The sequence below is a fragment of the Polyodon spathula genome, chromosome 1 (assembly GCF_017654505.1).
Source record: "Polyodon spathula isolate WHYD16114869_AA chromosome 1, ASM1765450v1, whole genome shotgun sequence".
NCBI classification, from domain to species: domain Eukaryota; kingdom Metazoa; phylum Chordata; class Actinopteri; order Acipenseriformes; family Polyodontidae; genus Polyodon; species Polyodon spathula.
In genome coordinates this window covers 35,119,305-35,131,623 of record NC_054534.1, presented here as the reverse complement: position 1 = coordinate 35,131,623, position 12,319 = coordinate 35,119,305, and the positions used below count along the sequence as shown (strand labels likewise).

At 39.1% G+C, this 12,319-nt stretch overlaps 1 protein-coding gene across 1 annotated transcript in view; it reads right to left on the bottom strand.

Moving 5' to 3' along the window:
* The window catches only part of LOC121317892 (netrin receptor DCC-like), a 267,527-nt gene that overhangs the window by 19,411 nt on the left and 235,797 nt on the right, over nt 1-12,319 (bottom strand). The window contains exons 23-27 of the mRNA XM_041253988.1: nt 10,455-10,617; nt 7,678-7,901; nt 7,246-7,362; nt 6,354-6,503; nt 2,916-3,134 (exon numbers count right to left, since the gene is read on the bottom strand). Of these exons, the coding sequence (XP_041109922.1) occupies nt 2,916-3,134; nt 6,354-6,503; nt 7,246-7,362; nt 7,678-7,901; nt 10,455-10,617 (873 nt within the window). The remainder of the gene's footprint in view (nt 1-2,915; nt 3,135-6,353; nt 6,504-7,245; nt 7,363-7,677; nt 7,902-10,454; nt 10,618-12,319) is intronic.

Genomic DNA, 12,319 nt, shown 5'->3' with positions numbered 1-12,319 from the left:
TTATTGTATTTATCTGTATGGCTTTAGATTTAAGTTTTAACATGTTCATAGAGTGTAATGAATGTTAAATTATAAGTAGCGAAATTAATGTGAGTCAGTGTGTGTGATGAGTCAAAGGGGTTTCGGTCTGTGATTCAGCCTCCCAACAGTAGAAGGCGTTTCAAACCAACTCGGGACTTCCCTTACCAAGACCTCGTGACCATGGCAAAAGTCATCTTTATGAGGGGCGGCACCTTGGTGAGGGGCGGAAGTACGAGTATGTAAATTCCAGCCATTGAAGTCAAGTGAAGGATAAGGACACTTGTCAGTTGGAAATTGGTGTTCCACTGACTACAGAGGCGGGACATTACATACTAAAGGGAATGTACTACTGTGTTCGGGGTTGGTCCGAAGGTAAAACAGGCGGAGTAACGAGCGGTGGGAGAGACTAGCTTTGAGCAGCGGGGTTTTTGAAAACTTTCAAATGTCTGGGTACGCTGGGAAGATGATTAAGGACGAGTTTTCACTACCTGTTTTGGATTTTTACTCCAGCACTCACGCCGTTTTGTTTTCTTTTTTATTTATTTATTTATTTATTTATTTATTTTTTTTTTTTTTTTTTGTTGTTGTGTATAGAAAATAATAACAAATTAATTTATTTCTGTACACATAATTTACTGTCTGGACTTTCCATTTAATACACTCTCACCTCACAGTGTGATACCTCGAAACAAAGGGCAGAGCTGATAAAGAACCTTATAGAATGCACACGTTGTTGTACAGTAGTTCAAAGTAACATTGCAGTTAAAATGGAAGGCTCTTTTTTAATGCTTACCCCATTACCATGAAAGATTTACAATATTTATTGAGATTACTCATGACTTCAAGGTAATGTTGCATTCTATCCCCAGAAAATACATTTTACTGTCTCAGTGTTAAAATTAGAGGGTAAGTTAATCTTAGACCCAAAACCTTATCTGGAGCGCTGGATGTAGTGCTAGCTGACTACAGTATATGTGGTAAATGTGCTGAACTCAGACACACACCATTGACTGTTTTCTAGCACTAAAATTCATGCTAAAACATATATGGTATCTGTAAGGGTTGAGTTGGAATCTGTTGCAGAATGAATGCCTACTGCTACTTCAGTACCTGCAGGAGCGATTCCAAATGACACCTTCACTTTAATTCTGCTTCTAACTTCCATGGTACACATCAATGTTCCCCTTAATCTCTTGCCAATGTCTTTTTTTCTGCTCTGACAGCATTGGCCATGTCTGGGTTATCAATTCACAAATTATTTTTTGTCATTGGTGCTTATTAGTTTTTTGTTATTGAATTTTCAATAAGGTATACCACAGTGTTCATCCATCATTCTTTTGGTCTACCAGTTGTAATGTAAGCAGCCTGTTGTACAAGTTTTGATTCAGCTAACATATTAGATTCTCTTTTATATCCAATAGACCTGCAATGTGCTCCTGTTTGCTATAATAGAGGAGAAATGGAACCGTCAGCCCACTCATTAAACCTGCCCATCCCCTGCATGAACTTTGGCTCTGACAGTTAAGGAACATAGTATGACTTCTGACAACCTATGAATTGATTTATCTGTGCTGCAATGCAGCTGTGAACTGCTGCTATTAGCAGCAATGACTGGCAAGCAGGAGTTGCACAACCACAAGTTTTTTTTACAGGTTGTTTGTAGCCTAACATAAAACAAACCTCTGAATTTGGACACGTCACAATTTTTAGAGAGGAAAAAATCAAAGTCAATTTTACAGCACAATGAAGTGCTTATTTAGTCGTCATGACATATAGATCTATGGAAGACTGAAAAGACTGCAATGCACATATGGGGATTTGTACATATATCCTACAATAGTGGTGTGATAAGGCTAAGATACATACACAATAGTGGCAAAGAAATACAGAAAAGCTACTTTAAAGTGGTCAACATCCTATTCTCTGCTGCACCAACTGGCTTCTTAATCTGGGTTCACAGCAATACATCATAACCAACAACTAAAAGATAACCTTTAGTTAAGAGAGGAAAAGTTATGCACTGGCTCTGTATAGACTTTATGTCAAATCTTTGATGAACACTGTTCAATACTTCATCATATATTTTTAGCCCTTCCTTAAATGGTTTTCATTCTTCTATTTGGTGGAGCGGGTTTGGTCAATAACTTCATTTTTTTTGTCTTTTTTCTTTGCAGCCAATAAAAGAAAACAAAGAACTGGATAAACATTAATTATTGTATTGCATGTTTTATTTCTTTTTTATTGCGTTAGTTTCCACTTCAAAAGACACAATGCATGATGGCATCTCAATTTATACTTGTGGTTTTTGATACCTTTAAGACCTATTTCGAAGCAAAGAGACAATGGTACATATTCTGAGAGGAATAAAACTAGTAAAAATCAAGCACAAAACCACTTTGTGACAAGAGGGAGCAGGAAAGTCTCCTGAGTTGTTTTATACTGATAAAATATGACCATTCCTCTGAGGATTTTCTTTGCACTTCCTTCAGAAAAGGGTATGGTGGATTTTAATGGTTTCTTAGCCATAATGAGCATTGAGCACAGCAGGCTAATACCTAAACCGTACACTCCTGACTAACGTTGATACATAGGATTTTGAAATTGTCTCTGCATATTTAGAAGTTGCATTAGATCAACTAAGAATTTCTTACTAACCACCACAATTAATACCTTTCTGTTTTATAGCATTTATGTTATGAGGGAGACTACTGATCTTGTAATGCTTCCACATTCCAATGCTTAACATGGTTAGGGAAACAATGCTTAGTGAAATAGCTAAAGCAGTTTAGTAAGACCCTTAACAGCTCACAATGTATGTAAAGATATGAAAAGAAATGGTTACACAGTAGAAACCCAAGGCAGCATACTGAATTCTCACAAATGATGCCTCTTACCTGTCTGAGACAGAAGCGGTGTGTAGGGGACTTTGGGGTCAATGGCGCTCATGGGGGGAGGTAGCAAGGGGTTGGTGAAGCTGCGGAGAGGGTGAGTGGGACGAACACAGGCTGTGGGGATAGTTCTGCTGGGTATCTCCTCAGTGACCGCTTGTTCTGACTGCGTTTGGGCGATCAGAGACTGATGCTGGGAGTGTGATGCAGTGCCCTCTGCTATCGCTGGGAGAATAGGAGAGGATTATTTACACACTTGTTAATTTACTGCATGCCAGCCAGGAGCAGCAGAGTAACTGAGAATCTGAGAAGTACTCAAACTAACAGAGACATTGTTACTTAAATACAGGACATAACGCTTGCAGCAAGGTAATGCTAACCTACATACATGCTTGTTTCATGGCAATTGAAAACCCCTTGTTGTTGGACTGAATTGATGTAACCACCCAATAACCTCCTGAATTAGCTGTTTGTTGAATGCTTGACTTCGAATTTGATCAAAGATATTGACCCAATATGGAACCGCTTATGGACCTTATTTCAGTATTTACCTTGTTCTACCTCATACCACCTATACACCCATGCTTCCTTTTGATGAAAGAATGAATACGATTAAAAACACACATTTAAATGTATTTTTCCTTTTTATATTTGCTTTTATGCAATGTTAAAAAGGGTCTTGTTAGTTTAATGGTTGAAGAAAAAAAAAAATGCCAGTTGAAGGATAAAAATATGATATTGATCTTCTAGGTAACAGCAGCTGTTAAAATCAACAATACAGTATAGAATACAGGCAGGACACATGTAGACAGAAGGGAGCAGAGGTGAGATGTACATACAGTACTACAGTCTGATATGGGGCTCATCCCAAGCTGACAGAGAACACAAACAGCAATCACCAAGGGAATCAGAAGACAAATCCAACAACCATCCCATAATACCACTCAAGGCTAGCATATAATTGAATGACAAAGACAGTGTATTTAAAAAAAAAAGGTTAAAGGTAATAAACTACTAGGCCAATACATTTTACTTCAGTTCTATTGAATGGAACATAAAACACTAAACAAAGAGTTATTCTCAAAAGTAGACTGTAAATGTATCTCTAATTTCATTACCTCTCAGGCTGTATAAACCATATGAATTGATATTACTGGTTCAGACACAGTTTGGCTTGGCTAATAAAAAAAAAAAAGGTATTCGTGCCTTTAAAAGAGGCAATTAAATACAAAACTAATGGAGACAAATGGTTCTTCAAGTGCTCTGAAAATTCATGTTTTAAAAGACTGTTGCTATGAGACACACACCACTTGCTAGCAATTAGTATTCAGGCCCAGATGGCAAGTGTGACTATAGTATGTTTATAAAAATAACAACAAAGGGAACACATTTATACAGATTTTTTCTTATTTTTTTTAACCTTTCTCAACATTTTTATGACATTTACAATCTCACCCTGGGTAGTTCTGAGTTCTGTTGCTCTAATATTTCATATAATAATTTTTCTTTACTTTATGATGCAGTCTCTTTGATGCTGGCCACAACTGGTCTATAGTACTGGTAATAGTATGTGGTTATCTTTTAATCAGGAAATATTGAAAAGGTTTGGCAACCAGGATTTAAACATATTATAAACATATAATATATATATATAATATTATCTAGATAATATATAGGATCTATATATTATATTATAGATATATATCTATAGCACACACAGTACTGTGCAAAAGTTTTAGGCAGGTGTGAAAAAATGCTGTAAAGTAAGAATGCTTTCAAAAATAGACATGTTAATAGATTATATTTATCAATTAACAAAATGCAAAGTGAGTGAACAGAAGAAAAATCTACATCAAATCCATATTTGGTGTGACCACCCTTTGCCTTCAAAACAGCATCAATTCTTCTAGGTACACTTGCACAAAGTCAGGGATTTTGTAGGCATATAGTCAGGTGTATGATTAAACAATTATACCAAACAGGTGCTAATGATCATCAATTCAATATGTAGGTTGAAACACAATCATTAACTGAAACAGAAACAGCTGTGTAGGAGGAATAAAACTGGGTGAGGAACAGCCAAACTCAGCTAACAAGGTGAGGTTGCTGAAGACAGTTTACTGTCAAAAGTCATACACCATGGCAAGACTGAGCACAGCAACAAGACACAAGGTAGTTATACTGCATCAGCAAGGTCTCTCCCAGGCAGAAATTTCAAGGCAGACAGGGGTTTCCAGATGTGCTGTCCAAGCTCTTTTGAAGAAGCACAAAGAAATGGGCAACGTTGAGGACCGTAGATGCAGTGGTCGGCCAAGGAAACTTACTGCAGCAGATGAAAGACACATCATGCTTACTTCCCTTCGCAATCGGACGATGTCCAGCAATGCCATCAGCTTAGAATTGGCAGAATACAGTGGGACCCTGGTAAACCCATCTACTGTCCTGAGAAGTCTGGTCAGAAGTGGCCTTCATGGAAGACTTGCGGCCAAAAAGCCATACCTCCGACATGGAAACAAGGCCAAGCGACTCAACTATGCATGAAAACACAGTAACTGGGGTGCAGAAAAATGGCAGCAGGTGCTCTGGACTGATGAGTCAAAATTTGAAATATTTGGCTGTAGCAGAAGGCAGTTTGTTTGCCAAAGGGCTGGACAGCGGTACACGAATGAGTGTCTGCAGGCAACAGTGAAGCATGGTGGAGGTTCCTTGCAAGTTTGGGGTTGCATTTCTGCAAATTGAGTTGGGGATTTGGTCAGAATTAATGGTCTCCTTAATGCTGAGAAGTACAGGCAGATACAGTACTTATCCTTATCATGCAATACGATCAGGGAGGCATCTGATTGGCCCCAAATTTATTCTGCAGCACGACAACAACCCCAAACATACAGCGAAAGTCATTAAGAATGATCTTCAGCGTAAAGAAGAACAAGGAGTCCTGGAAGTGATGGTATGGCCCCCACAGAGCCCTGATCTCAACATCATCAAGTCTGTCTGGGATTACATGAAGAGAGAGAAGCAACTGAGGCTGCTTAAATCCACAGAAGAACTGTGGTTAGTTCTCCAAGATGTTTTGGTCCAACCTACCTTCAAAAACTGTGTGCAAGTGTACCTAGAAGAATTGATGCTGTTTTGAAGGCAAAGGGTGGTCACACCAAATATTGATTTGATGTAGATTTTTCTTCTGTTCACTCACTTTGCATTTTGTTAATTGATAAATATGAACTATTAACATGCCTATTTTTGAAAGCATTCTTACTTTACAGCATTTTTTCACACCTGCCTAAAATTTTTGCACAGTACTGTATATATATATATATATATATATATATATATAATATATATATATATATATATATATATATATATAAAAAATCATCCTATGTTCTGTACTAGGAATTTGATAGAAGAAAATTTGAGAAATAAGGTTTGTGTACTGACTTCTACCTGCCGCGTAGCTTCGATCAACGGTGAGCGTGGGGAATGGCACTGGGCGAAGCGTGAACTGTGGGTGTGGGTACCCACAGGTAGGAGAAGGCAGGATTCCTGGGTACTGGGCACTTTCTAAAGTTGGCACGGGTATGGCACTTACAATGGCTGGAAAAAAAATTGTATGTCGTTAGCCAAGATTTGTAACATGTTTTAAATCAAACTGTTCAATGAATTATTGCTACTGTAAATGCAGACTTATGTCACAGGCACAGAAAATACACTCTGAGACACATTAATTGCTAGTGACCTTATACAGGAACACTAGCATGATCCATTCTCGTAATTGTACCATTTATTGCCTAAGCACATTCTGGGTTTAATCTTTACTCAGGCATGCAAAAAAAAGAGAGAACTCTATAGTATGTCTGCTGTTATCAGCAAGAGAACATTAGCCAACCCTGCTTAATACTTTGCAATTAGTGACTAGAATGACCAACTTCAAACCCCCCCCCCCCCCCCAATCTCTTTCCACAAGGGATGGGTGTACAATTACTTCAGTTTCACTCACTGTAAAGCACCACTGCCTGATTTCAGTAATTGCTTTGAGGGGCTCTCTTGGAGCAGTGTTCTTAGAAGTCTGACAATGTGTGTTTTATTTTCTGTGCAGGGTGTTGCTGCGACTCTCAGTTCAAACGTTTCTGATAAATATTTCTCATTTATGGTCTACATATAAGAATTCATGAAGTGATTAGTCAAACCTTGAACTAGCAGCACAGTGCAGACTTGTATTAGCTAATTATAGGTGTCTCCAGAACTTTTTTCGCCCTGTAATCTAAAGTGTTACCCAGTTGATTTACAATGCATCTGGCTTGCTGTACTGTGGAAGGGGTTTAGATAGGCTACTTACGTGTGTTGCTAGGCTGGGAGTCCATGGGGATCATTAGCTTGGTACGTGTAGCTCTGCGGGCAGCAAGGGATCGCTCCAGTGTGGAGATACTGCTGGCCACCTCGTCCGCATCCAGACCTTTGGGAGAGAACCAGCCAAGAGGAACAGCCAATTAGACACATCACTGCAAACAGGGAGCCACAACAAAAAAGGGGTACACTAATTAGAGTCTTTGCCATAAACAGGCTCTTACTTTTGTTAATGCAGTTTAAAATGCATGTATGCATGTATGTATGTAATCCACTGCCTTTTCTGTGAGGGTAGCATAAGGCCTCAGGCAATACTATTGGCTGATGGTACTAAATTGTTCTCTAATAAGAAATACAACTAATTTAAATGCATGCTCATCAGTAAATTTCCCATTTAGAATAACAGAGCTGGCATCACCTTTACCTGAGTGACTGCTCTTGCTGCCCATCTGGCTCTCCGATTGGCTGTGACTGACAGGCGTGATGTCCTGACAGCCCTGCAAGGGCGAATCGCGGCTTGAGGGATCAGAACCCGAGGGTTTCTCAATGTTCTTCAGCTCCATCTCCTCATGGTGGATCCACAGATCCGGGGGCCTCAGATCTTTCTGGCTGCCTTTCCTCTTGCCGGTGCTGTGGGTGGCACGTTTCCTAGGAGAAATAAAACAATTTGTTGAGAAATGCCTGGGACCAGATACTACTTGACAGGATGTATATGCCGTGTCCCAGTGCAATTACAACTTGTCATAACACAATATTTCATGTACAGTTAGAAACAAGACACTGTTTTCTGGGTTGAAAATGTGTATGGCAGGCTGTATGGTCCTTTACAGAAACATAAAATTAAAACAAATGATTTAATCTATCAATTCGAGGTTATTTAATGCAGCATTTACTACTGTTCTTTCAAATGCTAATTTTACCATTTAAAATGCAGGATATACAGATATTGTTTTAGTGGTTCAAAAGAAACACATTTTTATAATTAAAAAAAACTATTTTAAATTGCCTAGGGAATTCATATAAAAAGAAAAAGAAAATGGATTTACATCCCTAAGTATGAATAAGATTGCTTTATAAGTGAATATGTATTTGTGTTTTTTAAATACTCGTTCTGTAATACTACTTCTACATTGAAGGCACCTCAAAATGTGTATGCCAAGACTAAACAATACTTGTCTGTGGAAAAAAAAAGCATTTTCTAATTTACAAATAATATGCTTGATGACACTAATCCCTTTCTCCTTATTTCATGGTGCTGTTTTTCATAATTAAATGCTAGAAGCATTTCATTATCACTTGTGTTCTTCTGGTGTTTCTCATTTCCCTGCAGTGGTTTTCACTGGAAATGAGATGTTGTGTCGCATTGTGTTGTTGTTTCAGCAACACATTAGGACATACAGAAAGGATTTACCTATCTCTGGGGTGGCATTCTTATTTTTACTCTTTATATTTTGTATTGCTAATACGATAAGCCGGGTTGACAGAAAACTGAATAATTCATTACATTCCAAAAAGAAGGGAATATGGAAGTTCTGTGTATAGCTATGACTCTGATATTCACCTTCTTCATATCCTGTCATAAATATCTATTTAAAATGCATTAAACAAACACAAATACTCTTTCTGCAATTGAAAAAAAAACAGGTTTGGGTACAAGACCAAAAGTATATTTATTTGTGTATTTCATTTTGAATATACTTTATTACAAAGTAACCCTTTGTACATTCCTTGTATATTAATGCTGTACTCTGAGGTGTTCTCGTTAAGCACCACATTTTTTAACCACGGCTTCAGACTCATCCACAAAAACAATGACACTTCTTTTGGTACATGTATATGATGGCTGTCTTGGTTTCCCATTGGCCTCCATTGCACAACATGCTGTTTCCAGCAAGCTCGTTGTCAGATCTAACTAAACACAATGCTGTGAAGTATTTGTCACGTATCATCCTTGAGGTAATTATCTATAATTATGCAGCCTTTCCTATGCCATTCAGTTTATTTAGTATATTTTTTCTTTTCTTTCTTTCCTTCTTTTTTTTCTTAACAAACACAACCATCTCTCACATACTGTAAGCTGATACTAATGAGGAATCTCAGCTCTGGGAGGTCCTGGCTTATTATATGAACAACATATCCTCTCCCAGAAGGGCAAAGTGACAACTGCAAAAACCTCTTTAAGCACAGATTCATATTCACTGAGCCACATCCCACTGCTATTACAACTTATCTTAACACACTATTTCATGTATATTACCTATGTTAACCACATTAGCTCTCAAGGGTTACACATCAAGCACGTGGACATATTTAAAAATCAAAAGACCAACACCCAAGCAGAGCTATCACAGTGTTGTATAGGGAGCATAACTTGTTCCGGCTGCTAGCTTGCCATCTCAACTCATCTTATCTTATCTCATCTCATCTCATCCCACCCCAACCCACCTCATCCCACCCCAACCCATCTCATCCCACCCCACCTCACCTCATCTCATCCCACCACACCTCATTCCATCACATCCCACCCCACCCCATTCCATTCCATTCCATCCCCCAACTAACCCATCTAAACAAAGGATGTGTCCTCCTTTTATACTATGTGGCTGGGACTTGATTGATCAATTATTCAATCAACACCCAGTTACATTCCACACGTGGATTTGGTATAGATAATAAACTTACATTCAAAATAATCAAACTTTATTTATGTAACACACAACCACATTACTTATACAGCTGTTTTGTTTTTGCTGCTTTGAATTTAAAGCCTTTGTTTTAAAGATTTGTCAGCTTTGTAAGTTTGTCCTGGTTCAGTTGGAGTTATTGTCAACTTATTCGAAATGCAGCTGTGACGTTAAGTCAACATCACAGACTAGGAGAGAAATAAGATGCATGGTAGGAATCAAAAGTCTGTTTAGATTCCTCATTGAAACTTCAATGATGCTCAAATACATTTAACTCAGGAGTGAATACTGGAAGAGCTCTCTAAAACATCTTGCAAGCACTGGCAAGCAATTGATAAAAGAAATGTACAAGATACAACATACTTTTGACCTCAGACTGCGGTAGGCAATGCTTTCTGCTGTCATAAGGAAAAATATGCTTTTTCCTAGCAGTGAAACATGCTTTTTGTCCTACACAGTACATGCTGAGCAGACCCAGCATCTTAATTATTACAAACAAAAATTCACAGAGACTTACTTCCTTTGCTGTGCTGACGAGCGGCGTGTACAAATGACAGCCACGATAACCACAACCACTACAGTGACAGCGCCCACTGAGACCACGATGATCACCAGCAGGTTACTGTTCTTCTGAGGGGTCACGCTGCCATGAGGAGGGTGGATCTGACCAATGGGAGGCTCTGAGACAAAAAAAATAAAAAATCCTGTAAGATACTGTAGCAAGTTTTTCACAAGACAGTACAACGGGAAAGCATTGAAAACAGACAGTCAAAACAGACATTTTTTTTTTTTATTTGGAAATAAAATGTAAAGTTTTGACTTATTTCAATTCACAGACTTCTTCACAAAGACAGCCAGACAAGTCGAATACATTAATTTCCTAGTACTGTGTTGAAACAATTGGCATCTCTTACTTAAAGATAATTAGCATTCTAAAAGTGTCACTCCTCCTGGTGCAATTATAGTATATTTACGTCAACTACTGCAAGTGTAATTCTACATTGCAATTTAGTGGACCAGCGTGACTCATTACTACAGACCCCTGGGTGCATTCCTCAGTTTTAAACAAAATGTTATTGTGTAAAAAGACAATAAATAATCATTTGCAATCCAATATCAATCTTCACTTTAGCAGCCTTTAGCTTTTATGATCAAAATAATGTGTTTTTAGTTATTTATGTAAAATGAAATCTGTCTTTTCAGATTAAACATTTTTTATTGAAGTGTACGTTTCAGGTCACAAACATTACTATACCTCGTTGTTTTAGATTATACCCAATAGGTTAATTTCTTAAAAGGTTTGGTACAAAAAGGCAACATACGCCAAAAAATCTGTGAAGAATTGTCACAAAGACAGCGGGAGTGGGTGGCGTCAGACCAGAGCCAGGAAATAAGCAACAAAGGTGGAGCTGAGCGAATGGATTCACTCAGCATTTAATAAATGAACAGACAGCCAGAAAATAAACGGTTGTAAGACAAACAAAAACACAGGACATGGCACATTCGCCAAAACAAAAGAGACAAACAAAACGGACTATACAGACAAACACGGTGGGCTGATTTAATAATTATTATTATTCTCTCTTTACCTCTATCTCCAATCCCGTTCTCCACTCACCGAACACACAACCCCGAGTGAGTGAAAACATGCTGCTTTTATGCAGCTGTACCGAGATTCGACTGCTAATCAATCATTCAATTGGAGTCGCGGTACAACTGCACGTGAATTAATAAAGTGCAGTTCCCCTTGCTCACATATTACCAATAACTATACACCAACATTAATACACAACACAAAATACACATAGGGGCGGGCACTTTGCCACATATACCCCCCCTTGTGCAAAGCACACATGGCCTCAATGGCCACCTCCCCCCTTAAAATCCCAAAAGTCTCGCTCAAAGTTCTGGGCCAAAAACAGGGACTTTAAGGGGTTGATGGGTGGCAATGTTGCCAGTAGCCAGGCTGCTACTGGCCATGCTGTCAGCAGACGTGCTGACAGTGGGGCAAATCTCTCCTCCCGCTGTACCACTGGCAGCGGAAATGCTGCCAATGGTGTGGCTGTCAGCAGACATGCCGACAGCTCCCAGACTGACTCCTTCAGCCGGGGAAAGTACAGCAGCGGAAAAGCTGCTGGGGTTGGTGGTCACAAGACCTCCCCCAAGATCTCCGGCAGCGAAACTGCTGCAGGGGAAGGTGGTCTCCAGACCTTTCCCCCCCTTTTTCATAGCTGGAGCTCCGGCCACACTGACCCCTGCGGCCAAACAGAGCTGACTGCAACCCCTGACGAAGCAGTTCCAGCGACCCCAGGCAATGTGGAGCGGCTGGCAACCCCAGGCAATGCGGAGCGGCTGGCAACCCCAGGCGATGCGGAGCAACAG